Source organism: Electrona antarctica, assembly GCF_951216825.1.
Source record: "Electrona antarctica genome assembly, chromosome: 13".
In the NCBI taxonomy this organism is placed as follows: domain Eukaryota; kingdom Metazoa; phylum Chordata; class Actinopteri; order Myctophiformes; family Myctophidae; genus Electrona; species Electrona antarctica.
In genome coordinates this window covers 36,078,204-36,098,561 of record NC_136794.1, presented here as the reverse complement: position 1 = coordinate 36,098,561, position 20,358 = coordinate 36,078,204, and the positions used below count along the sequence as shown (strand labels likewise).

Sequence of the window (20,358 nt, the reverse complement as noted above, 5' to 3'; positions counted from 1 at the left end):
TGGGGAGAGAGAGGGGGGAAGACACACAGTAAAGTACGTCAGGATCGGGACTCGAACCTGTGACACACATGTCATGCTGGATTACCAGCCAAGGTGCCTGGACTGCTAGTGCCAGGCCGTAAGGGAGTATTTCTATATTGCAGTATTGATACTTTTTCTCAAGTAAAACATTTGAATTATTTTTCCACCACTGGCAAAATATAAAGGTTAGACATAAGCTAATTATGGCATAATTAATAATGCACCACTTTTGCAGACATAGTTGGAGACCAGCATGTACTGTACATAACAGCACAGTATGTACCCGACTGACATCATATTGAGGTCGTTCACAAACGGTACACTTGCTGTCCATAGTTACAGATCACACAGGGACACAACACTGCTATTAGACACTGTCTTGTGTTTTTTTGGGACAGGCAAATGTGATTAAATTTATTTATTTGAATAAACCCCATGAGATGTACCATGCTGTTTTCAAGGGGATCCCAACATACACTAGTATCACAGACATACATATTGCGCGCGCGCGCGCGCGCACGCACGCACGCACGCACGCACGCACACACACACACACACACACACACACACACACACACACACACACACACACACACACACACACACACACACACACACACACACACACACACACACACACACACACACACACACACACACACACACACACACACACACACACACACACACACACACACACCATAGAGCGAGGCAGGTTGTCTGGATGGGTTTTTCAAGCTCAGTGAAATGTAGGCCTGATTTATAGCTAGTTATGCGGCGGTGTCACACACCAAAAATAGCTGAACCACAAGCTCACATTTGCCAAGTGTTCCATTTTCAAGCAACAACATGAATGCACCTTTTAGGGCAGATCATGACAATACACACATGCAGCCACAAGGGGGAGTCCGAGATCCACTGAAAACTCGACATTTAGTTGAGAGGAGATTTCAATCTGTTTTGATCTGCAGTGTGTGAGTGGCTTCACTTTATAAAGGCCAAACCATGGACTACCATAACAAACATATTACACACACACACACACACACACACACACACACACACACACACACACACACACACACACACACACACACACACACACACACACACACACACACACACACACACACACACACACACACACACACACACACACACACACACACACACACACCCTCTTCACCTTGAACTATCTCACTGACCAATCATAATGGTGGCTCCGCTGATAACACTGATTGATAAATAAAAAAACCCTGGTCCTCCAACACATTTTGTGTGTGCCAGGTCCTCTCCACATAATTTCACATCGTCCCTGTTTCTCTGTGGGGTTCGATGGTAATTCTGACTGAGCATTAGTCCGACATGCGGGAACAACGGTCCGGCGCTTGAACATGCGCTGCTCCCGTGCTTGCGGTTATAGTTAGGTTAGGGTTTGAGGTAGGTTGTCGATCTAATGACTGTCGGACCAATTATAGTGTCAGAACTAAAGCCTGTACCCGTTTTTGTAGTGAGCATTACTTTCTTGACTTTTGCTAGGACAGGCCAAACACGCACGTCACGTACACGCACAAACGCACAGTCGCACACACACACAGAGCAGCTAATCCTGAGTGACATGGGATCTCAGGGTGGTGACCATAAATCAGCCAATACAAAGACAGAAAGGGACAAGGAGATAGAGCGACTGAGACATAACAGAAGATATAATGAATCTAGTAGTTCGATTCCATGTTCTAATTAGATCAACGGTTGTTCAGGATTTTCACATGCACTCTCTCTCTCTCTCTCTCTCTTTCCTCTTCTCCCTACGGTCACACAGCATGTTCACATTAAAACTAGCTGACAGTTTAATAAACTGGGTGACAGTTTGTTCTTCCTCTCTTCCGCTCCCCAGGAGCCGTCAGCACTGCCATCTGGCCCGATCCAACCCAGAACAACTTGCTTCCCAACAACACGATGAGTCTCTGTCTTCCTTTCTGGGGCCTAAATATTCTCTCAGAAGTCCCTCTGGGTTTCTCCCACACAGATTCCTTATTTCGTATTCTCCTTTTTTTGGCCGCTTTCATCCTGCCGTGATTAAAGGCGAGAATTTGCTGTTGAAAATTGTATCAAAAGCCGATCTACAAGCTTACAACACATTGTGATGCAACACGTTGTGAGCTTGTGGATCGGCTATTCCCAATCTGTCATACGATGAAGTATGTAGGGTTTAAGTGGTTACATTATTTTATTTTTAATAACCTGCTCCATAATGATAAAATGCATTTGACCCATCCTAAATAATTAGTTTGGAGCAGTGAGCACCCACCATGCAGTGCCAGCCCTGGGGACCAACTCCAGTCAGAACCTTGGCCAAGGGTGCTGGCAGGAGCATGTGGGAGGAAACGGCACACATGGAGGAAACCCACACAATCACGGAGAGAACATGCAAACTCCACACAGCAGCCCCCCCCCCCCCCCTCCCTTTGAGGTTACAGTGCTACCAACTGCACCACCGCATCACCCCTTATCATCGTATTATACACACATGCAGCGCGTTGCTGCATGACAACAACCATCGATCAGTGCATTCAGGTTTCAGTATACACACGCAGCATTGGCCCCGGTGTATGAAATAGGCTCCCTCTCTCGCTTTCTCTTCCTCTCCTTCGCCTCAATCGCTGATCTCCCTCTCTCTCCCTCTCCCTCTTTCTCTCTACCCCTCTCACTATCCTCTCTCTGCCTATTTCTCTCTGTCAATGATCAAGCTCTGTTCTGACATCACACAAAACACCACAAAACGTAGCCCAACACATGCTGATCTGCACTAACGTTGGGCATGTCCAGTCCATATATGGCATGGCACAGACACCGCCACAACTTGACTCTATAGGTATTGGTGTGATTTGTTTCAAGAATAAAAGGCATTGACGGGAATGTCCTGACTCAACCAACACATAACAGATGCATAACGGTTAAGTTAAAGTTCCAGCCTAAACACTATCTTTGGTTTTAGCCTTTCTTATCGCCCACTGCCGTAACTGTCCATTCATCCATCTGTCTTGCTGTCTTATATTATTTCCTCTGTCTGTCAGCTCGCCCCACTAAAAGATGGAGGACGTCACAGAAAACACCATAAAAGTGTCCCGAGTTGATGAACTGAAGTGCAATGTGGGGGAACGAGAACACGGTGAACCTTTTACTTGTTCCATCATCGTTCATTATCCATCTGTCAGGGCCTGCAGCGCCTACAGACACGCGCGTGTGGAGATAGAAGAAGGGGGGTAGCAAGTAGCAAGAGTGCCCTGTAGCAATCAGCGTAAGTGCCTTGCTCAAAGAAAGTGACAGTACTGTGTGTCCTGCCCTACTTTCACAACTTGTCCGGGATTCAAACAAAAGGCCTTACAGACTCTTCTCATGCCTCTGAGACTTGATTTATACTTACTGTAGCATACTAGCAGTGGCGTAAAGTAACTAAGTACATTTACTTAAGTACTGTACTTAAGTAAATGTTGCCCGAAAGTGTCCCCTCCAATGGATGGTTGGCCGCACCTGCTCTGCATCCATTCTGTCACACCCATACTCACGGTGTCATCTACATCTGGCACGTTCATTCCAGGGCCAAAATCACATACGACCCCAGTCGGAACAATTTTTAGGTATTTGTACTTTACTTGAGTATTTTATTTCCAATACTTTTAATTCTATTCCACTACATCTCGGATCCAAATATTGTACTATTACTCCACCACAATTATTTGAGAACTTTAGTTACTAGTTACTTTCTTTCTATACATTAACCACTTCAACCCCATACATTCCGGCCATTTAAAAATAACATTTTGATACCAATACTTTTGTACTTTTACTCTTACTTTTACTTTTAAGTCCATTTTGAATTCAGGACTTTTACTCGTAGCAGAGCACTTCTACATTGCAGTATTGATGCTATTATTTAAGTAAAATATGTGAGTACTTTCACCAATACTGCATTCTACTGTAAGTATAAATCTGGCAGGAGCCGTCAGCATTGCCCTTCCTATGGCAGTTTCTTGAGGTTGGACTGTACTGGCACCGTAGCAATGAACGGTAAAACAAAAACTTTCTTTAAAGTGGCTCTAAAACGCCCTCACACAGTCAGCAGCTGACGGGGCACCGCTCTGCTCTGAACAGGAAGTATGGAAATAGCAGCAGCACTTTTTTTTCCTCCCGAAGGCTGAGATAACCCAAAACTATTCCCATATAAAGTCGCTCTGCCGTTACGTTCTGTTCTGTTCTCCCCAGGAGAGAACAGAAAAACAGTTGGAGGGGCAACTAGATCTTATTTTAATGATGTTTAGGTCAGGACACAAGAAACACTTTCCTGGGGGTTTTTACGTGTGTATTGTATAATGTGTTTCTAGATATTTTGGTCATCATGTTCATGACCAAAATTTGTCATGAAAACGTGGTCTCACTTCCTTCCTGGACTACATGTTGTGACAGTAAGACAGCCCCCTGGGGTGTCTCCCAACCACAAGTGCACCAAAGCATTATGGTCATTGTAGGAATTCAGCAATCCTCAGTCAAACCCTAGTCAAACACACAGACTACATTATTTGTCTGGCCATAGGGTGCACATTTCAAATTGTGCTACTGTTATCTACTACAAATACTATTAACATTGAGTGACTGCAGTTTCTTTCAGCGGTGAAATGGCCCTTTAAGAGAGAAAGAGAACTATTCCTGGAGCGCCCACGTTGGAACGTTTTGATTAGCCTGCTACCAAAAAGGCCTGTCACACAAGTATGACATAACTGCCTGCTCGTAATTACCCGAGGTACGGGTACGCCAAACCGTTGGAATCGTTTACAATTTATCCACTTTCAACATGTTGGCACTATTTTGGGCATTTGGGGCTAAACATGAAAGAAAACAAATCATGCATTGTCAAAAAGAATTCAACTAAATGTTTTCTGAAATGCCTTACAATCTCCATTCCTCCAGTGTAACTCACATTAGAGCAATGGTTCTCAACCTTTTCAGGTTTCAGGTCACCTCCCAAAATAATCATATTTGAACTGGGGACTCCCCCCACCCTGACAAGCACTTGGAATGCAGGAGTCGAGGCATTCGATTTTGTTTGACTCGGTTCCACAGATAAATATTGTGAAAATAGCAGATCTTCAAGCTTCAGGCGTTGCGACTTGCGAGGCGTTGTGAGCTTGTAGATTGGCTATTTTCAATTTATTTGACAATTTTGTCAATGTTTGACCAGTTTTCATAGTATAGTTTGTTTATTACTTTTGATGCAGTAATGGTATTTTTTTTTTCTTAGGTATTACAAAGGTCCTTGAATTGTCACATTACTGTCACCTGGGGACCCCCAGGTTGAGAACCAGACTAGACAGACGACTGGAGATGTACTGAGCATATTCCACAATGCAGGCATGAATGTGACCAACTGTGACATTGTGGGTGTGTTCCGTCAAATTAGGGGGTGAGTCTCTAGTCTCTACACAGTAAAATCCTTAGTTTTAAACACCGTTTAAGAACACTGACAACAGCTTGAAAGAATGCAAGCTGATTGTTTTTCTTGTATTGTTTTGTATTGCTGCAGGCCTGTTCTTTCAAAGAAAAACAAGTGTCCGGAAGTGTCCAGACCTTTAACAGTTTGACGGCCGAGAATTGTTTACTCCAGTGTTCCGATGCTGCGTAATACGAGATCCCTTTGTGTGCTGATGACGAAACCTGAAATCGAAACTTATGCTGGGCTGCTAGGGCTTCTGGGAAATTGAGCCCAATGCAAGTGGACGGGGGGTTTGTTTGGACTACAACTTGCTCTGCACTGGTGCATCTGATCATAACAAGACGAACGTCCATTCTTTACCCGATTTTCACGGATCAAACGCCCAAATACTTCAGCGTATGCTCCAAAGGTAATAAAACAATCCAGGCAGCGTAGGATATTTGATTAAAAGGTGGGTTCCGCGTGATGTGGCGTCAAACTGTTAACAGACCATTTCCACCCAATGCTTCTCAAACACCTGCCCACACAGCACAGGCCTGCATATCATGCAGTATCTTTTGAATTGTTTCTTGTTTATGCTTCAGATACTTTTATGTGTAGGCTTTATATGATCTCCCTCCCTCTCTCTCTCTCTCTCGCTCTCTATTGTAATTTCTCCCACCCTGTCTTTCTTCCCCTCTCTCTTTCCACACTTCCGTCCTCTCTGCATGCTCTTCTGTCATTCTCACTCTGTTTATCACATTCTCTCTCTCTATATTGTATCTCATCTAGCGGAACAGAGCTGACTTTGCTGAAAATGAACTGGATTCTGTTCTTTATGCGTGCTGCTGACGCTTGTGCAGGTGTGCGTGCGTGTGTGTGTGTGTGTGTGTGTGTGTGTGTGTGTGTGTGTTTGTTCTCACGAAGCTGGGTGTTTTGTTGTAGCCTCTGATAGCGAAAAAAAAAAGATAGAAAGACAGACAGACAGACAGACAGACAGACAGACAGACAGACAGACAAAGAAAATGCATTTCAAAACCACATTCCACATGGCATAACAAATCTTTGTGGGGGCGAAACATACTTTATTTAATTCAGCGCTATCTGCCCTCCTCCATCTGCCTGGATGGCTGTGTGGGTCTTACTTTGAAAAAAACAAACAGCGAGAGGCAGAAGGCAACAATCTCTCCTCCCAGAACTAAAGATCAGTATCTGAGAGGAAATACAGAAACATAAAGGCTATCCTTGGCTATCCATTCAGCCGTTCAACCTCAGTGCTGTCATTGACCTGCACCCTGCATCCTCAAAGCTGCACTATGTCCTGTTCTACCCCGGATTTGAACCCGGGTCTCCTGCGCTATCGCTGACATTTTTACACACTTGAGCAAATAGAGCCTGCCTGCTTACACTGGGGAGAAATTGAAATTTGTCAATTGATGTTGTAAGTGTATTGTTCTGTGTCGACATGTTTAATGTATTGTTTTGTCTATGTACTGTATTCATTGTGTTGTGCCCGAGGACCCCCTCTAAAACGAGATGATACATCTCAAGGGGCTATCCTCTAAAGGAAATAAAATTTCAATATATAAATCAAACCAGAAACAGGTTTGTGCCAAAAAGTTGTGTCCGACCTAGACACAGGTAGGGTTTAAATGTCTCAACAGAAGAGCAGCAAGACCAAATGCAACCACCCCAATTGTACAACAGTTACATTGTATCAACGCAACCCTATTCTGTGTTAATAAAATAACATTTTATTCACACAGAAAAGTACATAATAGAGCTTTAAGAGAAAATGCAACCTCTAGGTTCTAAAGTCTGCCAAAGGATTGCTTTCAAAATTCTACTGTTGGTTTAAATAAAGCTCTGAATGTTTTAGGACCAAAATAAATGTCTTAAAGCGCAAATAACATGCATTTTAAAACCGCTTTTAATATTTAATATCATATTGTCTATGTCCCTCAAAGTTATTCCTAATGGTTTGAGCCTCAATCACCACTCTGATATAACCAGTCCTTGTCATTTCTTTCTGGACTTTGAAAGCAGTTTTAGCTGCAGTACCACAATGTCCTGAGGTGGTGGGGGTGCTGATATGCAGATTATTTAATATTTGAGTCATTAGAATACTGACGCTAGATAAAACCAGGCTTGTTTCCATTCCATGCCAGCTTGGTAAATCAACAATGGTGGACATTGTAAGCAAAGTGGAAATGCAAATTTGGAACTGAAGACTGAAGAAGAGGAGGAATTATACAAAGTAGGGTGACATTGATGACATCACGATGAGGACAAAATCAGTTGAGCTGTTCCTGAGAGCAATTTCCATTAAAGCACCTATATGATATGAAAGCCTGATTGTTCAAAATTGGTTATTTGTGGGGATAGAAAACACATATGGGAGCCCCAAAAACACAAAATAAATTGAAAAAGTTGAATTTGATGTTATAGGTCCTTTAAGTTTATCTGGTTATCAGGTTGTCTGGGACAGGTCCTGCTTTCAGTCTACAGTTTATCATGAAGTTGCCATCCATACATGTCAGGTTGTCAGGGACAGGTCCTGCTTTCAGTCCCCAGAATCACACCTAAACACTGAGAGGCAGCATTCAGTTTCTTATGCACCACATTATCTGGAACCAACTCCCAGGAAAATGTCACCGTCTGCTACAACTCTCAGTTCTTTCTAGTCAAAGCCAAAAACGTTGCTGTTTGCGGCTCCTTTTTACTGAGATTTTGTTAAATCATTCATTATCTTTATGTATATAGTATTCTTCCTCTCTTAATGCTCTGTGCATTAAAGTCTTAATGCTTAATGTTTAATGCAAAGCACTTTGAATTGCCTTGTTGTTGAAATGTGCAATATAACTAAACTTGAAAGCACAGGGAACCACAGAAAGGCTCCCTGAAGGACTCCTTCATGGGAGTTCATGAACCCTGATAGTACTAAACCTCTAACATACTGTACAGTACAGGGTTGTGCTGTGCAGGTAATCCTATAACGACATGAACCCTACAGTCCTTATTCCGGTCTGAACATTAGGCGAAAATAGCAGATCCACATAAGCTCAACATGTAGATCGGATATTTTCGGCAAAGAGATTTTGGCGTTAAAAAGTAGGGTATACCCCAGAGAACTGGACTTGGGTTAGAGAGAATAGCCGATCTACCAGCTCACAATCAGTGTTGGAAAGTAACTTATTACTTAAAGTAATAGTATTACTATTTTCCAGTAACTAGTAATATAAGTAATTACTTTCACATTTTGAGTAATACTATTGCATTTACCATTTTCCTAAAGTAACTAGTTACTATTTTAGTACTTGGTGGTACTGAATGATTATTTATAAAAGACTGGGTAGGGATGGAGATGCTTTGCAGGCGCGTTATGTATCCCACCACAGTTCTAGGAAAGCCCTGCTGTGATTGGCCAGTAGTCGTTGTGATTGACAGTTCTCGTTTTTGCGACCAGTCATTAGTCCTACAACTACAACCTATCTCAAACCCTCACCCTAAACCTAACCTCCCACGGGGCAGCACACCTAAACCTAACCTTAACCCATGTCTAACCAATGACTAGTAAACTAAGTATGCACCCCCGGCTTAACCTAATCCGAACATCCTAACCTCAGTAAAACGATGCCTTCCCGGGAGCCAATCAGACACATGGTGAGGCGGGTCTACCCTAGAACGTTGGTGGGATTCATAATCACGCTTTGCAGGCTGCTGATCCGGTCTAGATCTAGACTCTAAAGCGGATACGGAAACGATGTACGTGTGAATTATCAGATGTGGTAGGGTGGGATTTAAACCGTCTGGGACAAACTGGGTAGTGCGACACTTTTGGGGACAAACGATGCAAATACTGGGGGCGAGGGGAAAAAAGTAAAGTAAAGTAATTAGTAATAAGTTACTTTTGGCAGGGATTAATATGTAAACTAAAGTAATAATATTATTATTATTATTATTTTTGTAAAGTAATAGGTACATATTAAAGTTTTTTAGTTACTTTTCCAACACTGCTCACAACAGATCTGCTGATTTTGACGAATGCCCCCCCCCCCCCCCCCCCCCCCCCCTCCATGGATTCTGGGGTGGTTAAAGTAAAAGTGGTTAAAAGTAAAACAAGACAATAAGACAGACAGAAACCAAAGCCTACAGAACAGATTACATGGAACTGCATTGTGAAACATACAAGAATCCCACAGATCTTTATAGTATATGGATCTGTTTAATATGGTTTATTTATTGCTTCCTGGGTCAAAAGTTGAGTCATTTATATTGAACTGACTTGCACACTGCTGTTACTGCTGCGTTGTCTGCCCTCAGGCAAGCACACTCATAGGAATACCACTCTTTCACACACACACACACACACACACACACACACACACACACACACACACACACACACACACACACACACACACACACACACAGTTATGCCCGCCTTGATTTGGAGCCAAAGCCAACCACGGCAGCCGATAGCTGATTGGCTGCTAATGAGGTCAGAGACACTCATGATCAGGTTACTGAATGATGATGTCACTTCCCCCCCCGGGCACGACCCCATTTTGCACAGTTCGTTCTGATCACCATGCAAAATGATGAACACATTTAGTCCCAGGGAATAGAGGCAAGTAATCACCACCACACAGAAATATCATTGTTCTCGGGTGCTTTGGGGATTACGTTTTGTTACAAATGTGGTGAAAGTGTGGATCATGCAGGGGGAGAGGGGGGTTGGGGTACAGTGATGTTATTTGGATCATCATGGGTACCCCCTACGCAGATGTTAAGGCTGTATTTGACTCACAGCACCAGGACCAAGTCAGCTGTTGGGTTCCACTCTGGTGAGTGCAGGAATGTAAACAAATAACACTTCACCACTCCATGCCAATCTAAAAGCTGATCTACACTTAGTCGTACGGCTGTATTGCATGCCGATCCGGTACGGTGAGTACCCCCAGGGGGTGGGGGTCCTTGATGGGGTTTCCAGGGGGTCCCAAACTAATCATGATAGTTGGGAACCAAATGGACTAGTAGGGATGTACCAATATGGAAATTATTGGCCGATACCGATACTGATACCGATATATGTTTATTTAGTTTTCGTTTCGTTTTTTATTGCCAGTGTTACTGTACTTTTGTGCCAGGGAAACAAATACATCTTCAATACAAGAAATGCATGTTCAGAATCTACAGCTTGGTCGGCTGCAGATAACCAACACACCAACATAGCCAACGCAAAATGTATGCTTGTCAACAACAGATAAATATTGGTTAATGTCAATGTTTTATTTTCCGATACCGTTATTGATTGACCGATAATTGCAAATATCGGCCGACATCGGTATGTGGCCGATACACCGGTACACCCCTAACATGGGTCTTTAACCCATTTTGACCTGAGATCAGATTCTAAAAATGTCTTCTACATCCTGACAGTTTTCTGAAAAAGCTATGTTTCTATGTCAGTCATTCTTCGATTTTTCAAAAATAGCAGACCTACAAGCTTGTAGCGCGCCACTCGGTGGCACGCTATGAGCTTGTAGATCTGCTATTTTTCAATAGCTAAAGCATAACATAATGCTAACACCAAAAGGGGTTCCCGCCAAAAATGGGTTAAATAAACACTGAAGACTTTACAGTGTAGTTTGGGGTCCCGGGGATGAAAAAAGGTTTGAGAAAAACACTGTCCTGTGGCATATGGACCTGCTATCCACAATAAAATACAAAAGTACTGTAGCTCACATACAGTATGTAAAATGCAACGGTAGCACAGAGCTCATTGTGCTAGATTAGAAGAAGTAATTACTTTTCACATTATGAACGACAGGGGACACGTTAACCGTCTCTCGGTCTGTAACTTCCTAAAACATCTCAAATCCTCTAATGGGACATCTGCAACACAACTGGCTTCAGGGAGGGAAACGGAAACACCCTTCTGTCTGGATCACACACACACACACACACAGTATTACTCACACAGAGTAATGTTCCATTCCAATGGAAGTAGATACTCCCTCAGGGACCATTATCTAATACTTAAAATATAGGAGCTAAAAATACACTGGAGCACGCACGCGCGCGCGCACGCACGCACGCACGCACGCACGCACGCACGCACACACGCACACACGCACACACGCACACACGCACGCACACACGCACACACGCACACACACACACACAACAGTTCATACATGTTTCACACAAACATAAAGCGCACACATGCACGCACAGCTTGAGCGACCCTTGCTATATTCATATAGTCAAGTGATTCAAATCTATGACACTTTCTGATCGGGAATAGGAGGGGTGGGGGTGGATGTCATAATTATACGGTATACATGTAAGGTTAGAGAGAATCACGGTAACTGGGGTTGCGGATGGGATTGAGACGGGGATGGACCTTGCAGAGATTTTGAGTTAACCTGTTATTGAGAGCGTATAACAAAAGCCATTATTGGAGTAAATCGACTTGACTAAGTTGACATGAGTTACATCACAGCACGGAGCTCAGTGAAATTAATGTCCAGCTGGACGATCTTTAAGTGTCAAATAAAAACTTAACCGTACAGTATTTGTGAATATTATGGATTTTACCCGGAGGCCAAAGGAGAAAACCATTGATTTAATAAAAAATGTATCCTCTATTCAAACAAAGTAAGTAGTAAGGAAGCCTTGTGTTGAAGAGCCATGCGGCAGGAGTCTATCCTGTTTCTGTAGCGCGAGGCAGCTTATGTACACCCCCTGGACATGACGCTATAGTATGTCACAGGGACTTACCCCAATCCAACCATTGATGCCGAGTGCCAAGCAGGGCCTCCCATTTTATAGTCTTTGGAATAGTTGGCTGGGGATCGACCCATGACCTCCCAATCTCAGGGCGGAAACTCTAGGCTACTGTTTCCCAAACAGTGGGTCGGGACTACATTTTTATGGGTCACAACTCCCATTTGATTTTCCTACATTTAAGAAAATATACATATATCAAAATATTTTTTTTTAAATAAAGACATTTTAAATAATTGTATGCATTTTAAAACAAACAAAGCTAGGAAATTCCATACAGTAAATAAAAATATAAGAATCATTAAGAAGTATTGAAAATAACCAATCTACAAGTTTGCAATGTGGCGCAAAGCGTTGTCTAATCTCTCTTTTGGGTCTCGGCTTGAACAAAGGCTGCCTTGTAAAGGTCTGTGTGTACGTGCTTATCAACTCTAACTAATCTATCGAGTCTAACTACTCTCTGGAGCACATACTGAGCACCCATATTATGGAAAACGGAGAAGGAAGGAGATGGCAAACTAATATCTGCACCCAAGCTCCTTGTGCCGTGGGGCTCCACGAGCAGACAGTAGGGGGCACCTCATAGAGGCCTTAACATCTTATTACGGATAGTAAATGAGGTCATATCACATAAAAGGAGCACTGCAACCGTTTTTAACCTTATCTTCGTATAATTGGTCATCACTAACGCTCATTACAAGATGATGCACCATTTCCGTCTATTCACTCTGCGTCCCATGCTGCGTTCATGGGCAGATGCAAAGATACAGTCTACCATTCATTGTCAATGGAAGCCAGTGACACGGAGATGCAAAGATGCATCCAACGTTTGTAGCTGCTGCAAAGGCTACAGAGCTACAAAAACGTTGAGCTGGTTTCAACTTTAGGTCCAAAGATACAAACCTACAAATACGCTGTGTAGCTTTGCATCTTTTTCATCTGCCCATGAGAACGCAGCATAATGGGTGGGCTGTGGACAGTTCCAAAACCTGCCTACCGATGACATCATTGATGGGGATTCTAAGCTAGCAGAAACAACAGCCTTTATGTTCCTGGAAAGTTGGCTTGCTGAAATAGAAGCCATTGTATTGCATTAATTAGAAATAAGTTTGACATTGTGTTTGAAATGACCAAAGCTGCCTACCGATGATGTCACTGGTAGGCAGTTTCCTGAACTGTCCATAAATGGCGTCATCTTATAATGAGCATTAGTAAGGACCGATTATACGCACACGTGTGCACGCACCATATGCATGCACATACACATACACACAAGCGCGCGCGTGTGTGCACATATGTATGCTCTATATCACACACACACACAGAGTTTTGGGTGGGCTTTAACTTCTGTATGGTCAACCCTCAAATCATTCAACCACACTACTTTAATGACAGACACACACAGTCAGTTCTAACATGTGCCTCTACAACCTGATCAGCACGCGCGCACGCACACACACACGTCATGAGCAGAAGATGTTAGGAAAGTCTGTGATGCTCCACTTTGATCCCTACTGCTGCCACGCACACGCACGCACACACGCACACACGCACACGCACACACACACACACGCACACACACGCACACACACGCGCACACACACACACACACACAGCTATAATGAGAAACAGCCTGGCCTGTGTAGTGTGAGGTGGAGAAGGCAGTGTGTGAGTGTCTAAACACAGTCAGTGACAGCAGAGACCTGACAGACCATGATGAATGATCATCAAGAGGAACACATGTACAGCCTCATTTTTCTTCTTCTATTACAAAAAAGTAAGAACATTATCGCCATTGTTGAGTGGAAACTGCATGTTTTCATTTTTACTTTTCAGGAAATGACAAAAATCAACCTGTGTTGCAATGGATCCATTGGAGTTATTATTTAGTTACAAGCTCTAATCATACTTTTCATTGGCTGAATAATTATAAAACTTAAAAGCCAACCACTTCCACTTTAAAAAAAATGTCAATCTATCACAAAACAGAGGTTATGATTCACACGTGCTTGTATCGCTGGTCGCTCTGGATGAGAGCGTCCGCCGAATGCCTACATCGTAAATTGCCTTTTCTTGGTCTTTCTTTCCTGGTCACTGATAGGTCAGATGGGCGGAGACTGAGAGAGGTCGACCTACCACTGCGTTGCATGCCTCCGTCGTCATGGCTACGGGACGTGTCTCTATAGAAGGGCGGGGCAGCCTGTGAGAGGAGGGGACTGAGACAGGAAAGAGGCGGGGAGCAGGGAAGCGAGGGTGGAGCTAAGAACCAGGAAGTGCCAGGAGGAAGGGATTCAAAGACGCGGGAGGGAGGAGGGTGTGGTCAAAAAGGGACGCGGGGGTGTGAGTGTGGCATTTATACCGGAGGGGGAGGGGAGGAGGGAATTAGGGTGAGGCAAGTGGAGAAAGGTGAGTCCATTCCACGAAATGCCCCCGGAACCCAAAACACAAGTACAACACCAGTACAACCAGAGGGAAGGTTCCGGAAAAAAAACAGTCGGTGCAGATTTACACGGGAAGAATGAGACATAACAAACACAGCAGCGTGCAGACAGGTCAAGGTTAGGAATGGGTGTGATTTTTAAAACAACAAAGTGATGTCAGGAGCCGTGCGACAAGCCGAGTGAAATGATGTGGAATGGAAAGGAGGACAGAGGCAGAAAAATAAGTATCAGCGAGGATGGATGGATGGGTGGGTGGACGGATGGGTGGGTGGATGGGTGGGTGGGTGGGTGGATGCATGGTGCGAAGGAAAGAGAAGGATGAATAAAAGAAACAAGAAAGAAAAGAGAAAAAAGCATAACAGCAGAAAAATAAAATAAATAAATATTAGTGGCATTTCACAATACACATCTCACAACATGCTGTTATCACGATAGCTAGCTTAGCAGTTAGCTACTTGACGTTAGGGAATGTAGGCTGGATGGTTGCTAGGCAACATACTGGGAAGCAGGGGATTGCAGCGCACTCTTATGCTACGTTCACATGGGCAGATGCAAAGACACAGTCTATACCGTTCATTGTCAATGGAAGCCAGCGACATGAAGATACAAAGATGCATCCGACGCTTGTAGCTGCTGCAAAAGCTACAAATTGAAGCTGAGCTGGGTTCAACTTCCAGATGCAAAGCTACGACGTAGCTGCAACTACGGACATACGCTTGATGACGTCATGACGACAACGCGACAAATGAAACTATGCTGTGATTTTTGCATCTCTGCATCTTTTGCATCTGCCCGTGTGAACACAGCATTAAGCCTTCATACTCCATCGCACGAGCCGGTCGCATGCCGAAAAATAACTGATCTACAAGCTCACAACGTGTTGGATGTATGTAAGCTACTGTAGATGAGTTGTTTTTGGCAGGCGACACTGTCATAGTGCCATACAGCAATGTATAAATTAAACGTAATTCGTCCATACGCAAAGCAGACACAAAGCAAATCTTGAATATTTTATTGTAATATTGTAATGTTGGTTAATATAGATCAGAACTTGTGTTGATTGTATATAAGAACACAAGCTCTTCCATCAGTCCTTCCTGTAGGTTAAGGGCAGGTTTGGTGTTTTACTGTGTAATTAAAGTCATAACGTGTAAGATTTTCTATTAAACATCACAACTGTTCTATATTTTCACAATAACAATTCCACATTAATGTGTTTTGATAACGTCTCTAAACAGTATTTGTCGTTGCGAGTGAGTGTCCACCAACACTTGACACATGGCGCCGGAAATGTATTTCTACATCGCCTATACCAAAGTGTTTTAGCGTGTGTTTTAGCTAAATTATTTATATTTGGGGCAAATGGACCATTATGGGCCTGTAATCCTGAGAATGCGCAAATGGAAACAAACGAATCCTGATGGGTCAGAGATACAAATGTTATCAAATGGATATCAAAGTGGCAAGTCCTTGAAAAAAAAATCACATCGTCCCACATGATAATTAAAATCAAGTCCGAGTCCATTCATCATTCCATCCTATGATCAATGTCTTTTCAGGGATTGATTGGTCTCCTCTGATGCAGAACTGAACCGATCGCTCTGCGCTAAGCGGAGACAACCTTGTCAGTTGTTGAAAGACACGTTCCAATTAAAACCACATTAACCTTGGCGTGCCTATTTTGGGCAAGTCATTATAGGAGAACATTTTCAAACCTTACCCCCCACCCCCCGCCCCCCACAAGATATAAAAATGTTCAAAGATCTTCAAATATCTATGTGCCATGACGTGCCTGACACGTTGTATGACATATGGTATACCATGTGGTTTTAAAAATGGGAGACGCCACAGACCCGCCCCGGTTCCCAGGTGGCACCCACCCAGCACGGCCCCATCTCACCTGATCGGGGCTTCAGTCCAAAGGGAGGCATGGTGGTGAAGGACATGGGAGCACTGCACGGAGACCGCTCCTCTCCCTGTACGGACGGACGCAAGGAGGAGAAACATCATCAACTATTTATCGAATACATGAATGTAAAAATGTTCTGTGCACATTACCATAAAGGACACACACTGTACAGTACATACACTTACGCAGAGGCTTACAAATGTCCCATGTTATGGGGCTACATTATGTATAACCTCAACACAGGAAGGGACTGTGTGTGTGTGTGTGTGTGTGTGTGTGTGTGTGTGTGTGTGATGCAAGTAGTAGTATTGATCAGTTGGCAGACATGTGGTCTAGACTCGTATGGATCAATAGGACTTAGATTGGTATAGATTGTAGTACAGAGTGAGTGCGTGTACGTCACAGTAGGGAAGCGTTATTAGCACGCGACGAGACCAGTTTCACAAGGTTGTTCGCTTCCCTCCACTGAGGTCACTGCTGCTGTTGAGTGACCGTGTGAAATATGCACCAGGCAATTCAAGAAACCTTCTAGATGTCAATACTGATGAAAGGAAGTGTTTTTGTGTGTATAGTGTGGGTATGTGTGTGAGTGTGTGTGTGTATAGTGTATGTGTGTGAGTGTGTGTGTGTGCGTGCGTGCGTGCGTGCGTGCGTGCGTGCGTGCGTGCGTGCGTGCGTGCGTGCGTGCGTGCGTGCGTGCGTTTGTGCGTGCGTGCGTGCATTTGCGCGCGTGCACACGCACTTGTCTTCGCTCTTGACTTCAGAGCATTGTTAGCTGAAGCTGTAGAACACTTGGGGAACAATGCTGTCTTGTTCTGGTCTTTCCAGAGTCGACACTAGACTATTTATGTCCAACACTGTGTGTTTAGCCTCTGTGAGCTACAGCTACATAGTACGACGGACCCATCGGAATGGGGGAAGAAAAGAAAAAACAACAAAATAAAAACAAAGAACAAAAGAACAAAAATGAACAAATCAACTATGACTGATGTCGCTTACTGTATGTCTGTTAATATGAGCCAATCAGCTTTGGGGCGGCGATTTGTTATTTTATTACCATGTGTGTGTGATACTGTAGGTGTTGTGGTAATCATGCAAGTGACCCATGTTGATCTGTTGGACATGCCTGCCAGTGACCCTAATGAACGCCCACCCAGATGGCTTTGACCATTCATCAAAAAGCTGGGACAAACCTCCCCATATTCAGTGACAGCCATGTTGTTTCCAAAACGCTACAGCAGCCGACCACAGAGTACTGTAGGTCAGTGGTTCCCAAAGTGGGGTACGGGGACCACCAGGGGTCCTTGATGGAGTTCCAGGGGGTCGCCAGCTAAATGGTAGTTTGGAACCAAATGGACCCTTATGGGTCTGTAACTCTGAAAGTGTACAAATGGAACAAAATGGACCCGGTCCATTTGTACACTCAAGAGTTAAATTAACATTGATTTTACAATATAAATTGGGGGCTCCCAGAGATACTAATTCATGTCAAACTGGGGGTCCTTGAAATTAAATGGGTTGAGAATCACTGCTAGAGCTGTACAAATCTTCTCTTATGGGGGTCTGCGGGCTAATTAGTGTCAATTTGGGGGTCCTTGCCATGAAAACGTTTGGGAACCACTGCTGTAGGTTAGTCAATGGGTTGCCAGTTTGTAAACGTCTGAGTGTTAGTTAACAAAATGTAACATTTGTATACTCTGCGTTACACTGGCTATACTGGGTATAGGTCCCAGGTCCAATGTGCTGAACTAGGAATATACCATGAAAAAGAAAAAAAAATGCTTCCCAAAATACATAAATCAATGGTCAATGGTGAGAACATGTGATTGATTTTGCTCACTTTTGTAATGTTTGTATTGTATGTATGCTACCAGCACTTGAACTTTTTGGACACAATTATTCACTTCACAGAACACCCACGAAAACAAGACTCACTGACACCACACATCAGCTCCCTTTGGAAACGAATCATGTCTGCTGTACAGTATATAACATGTACAGTACTGTATAGAGTCACATTACAGCATACAGTACAAGCAACAGTCAACAGACAGACAGAACAGGACTTCTCCAGGCCAAATAACAGATCACAAGTCACTTCAAGCCCTATAGGAAGTTATTGCATTGGTCATTTGTAAACTTGTGATCCGTAACGTTTGGGGGTCACGAGAAACCAAGCATCTCCTGCTCAGTCAAGCAGAGCATTGCCGTACTGTACTTTGTGTCTTCCAGGGCATGAAGTGACCTAAATATCCTTTTTCAACAAGAGGCAGACTGCATAATCCTCAAGTGTTAATTTAACTCTGAGATTGTACAATTGGATCCAAAATGGACCCTTAGACACTTGAACACTATAGCATCTCTGTTCCGGGTACATGAAAATTGGCAAATATAGGCAAACATTCAGGAATAATAGGTAAGAAAGGTAAAGCGTCCTCTGGATGCTGCCCTTGGTTTTTAGGCAGTGCGTGCTCAGCTATAAACACAACTTACATCATGGTTTAGGCAGTGCGTGCTCAGCTATAAACACAACTTACATCATGGTTTAGGCAGTGCGTGCTCAGCTATAAACACAACTTACATCATGGTTTAGGCAGTGCGTGCTCAGCTATAAACCCAATTTAAATCTAACACCACAGAAGTGGATAAAGTGGCATTCCAAAATAAAAGATGCAAGACTGGATCAAATGCAATTTCTCCTTTATTGAGAACGTTTACACATTTCGGCACTCAGCCTTCTTCAGAGACTTTATTTTATATTTTTTTAACTGCTGTGGGGAAGGCTGAGTGCCGAAACACATAAACATTCCCAATAAGTGAGAAATTGCATCTGATCCAGTCTTGCATCTTTTATTTTGGATTGCCGCATTTTCCCATTTTGGTGGTATTTGATTCAGTGAAAATAGCTTGTGCTGTAGCTTGTGTTTGTACTAGATCTGCTATTTCCTAACTGTTGAAGATCCATGGTGTAGAAGGGGGGGAGGGATCTCCCTATTCCATCCATTAGAACTAATAACTTATTGTGCTTTTTGCTTTGGCAATGTAAACGTATGTTTTCTCATGCCAATAAAGCCCTTTGAATTGAATTGAATTGAATAGAACTAAGGGTATGGTTATGACAATTCAGTAAGTGAAACATGTACTAGAGTCAGATGCAGCAGTGTGCAGCCCACGCATACTTCAATTTTAGGTGATAAGCCACTCACCTTTTCAGTGGTTACAACAAAAACAGAGAGATGTGAGTAACTTATCACCACGGCGTGACCACCGCAGTGAGAAGGTAATCACCTAAAATCTGGAGTATGCGTGAGCCTTAAGCCATGTGTACTAATGCTGGTCTAAGATCTAATGCTGCCACAAGCCTTCTCCCCATGTGCCTCCACCATAGTGTTAAATATAATAGCTTAATTTGTATCCAACAGAGTGTATGGTTCAAGTGGTTAAGAAGAGTCCATTTGGTTCCATTTGCACACTCTCAAGAGTCAAAATAACACAGTGATCACATCTATCTCTATGGCTTCGTGGCTCGTCGCCATGGTTACCTTGAGTGATAAAAGCCACTCATACTGCTGGCATGCAAGCTGGGCCTCAAACCTGGCCTTCTCTAGAATCATCTCCCTCTTCTTCTGGAACTCATAGCCACCTCCTGGAATGTTCTGCTATAGAACGTACCAAGTGTTTAGGCCTCAACAACATAATGCTCTTTGACTTACTCCTATACTTTA

The 20,358-nt window shown here is 43.4% G+C and overlaps 1 protein-coding gene across 2 annotated transcripts in view; it reads right to left on the bottom strand.

The window, feature by feature from the left end:
- lrch1 (leucine-rich repeats and calponin homology (CH) domain containing 1) overlaps positions 1–20,358 on the bottom strand; it is a 63,957-nt gene that overhangs the window by 15,016 nt on the left and 28,583 nt on the right. Inside the window, exons 12-13 of one of the 2 annotated variants that reach the window (XM_079518717.1) lie at positions 16,625–16,700; positions 14,420–14,542 (exon numbers count right to left, since the gene is read on the bottom strand). In XM_079518717.1, coding sequence (XP_079374843.1) covers positions 14,420–14,542; positions 16,625–16,700 — 199 coding nt within the window. The remainder of the gene's footprint in view (positions 1–14,419; positions 14,543–16,624; positions 16,701–20,358) is intronic. The other variant, XM_079518718.1, reaches the window with a different exon arrangement.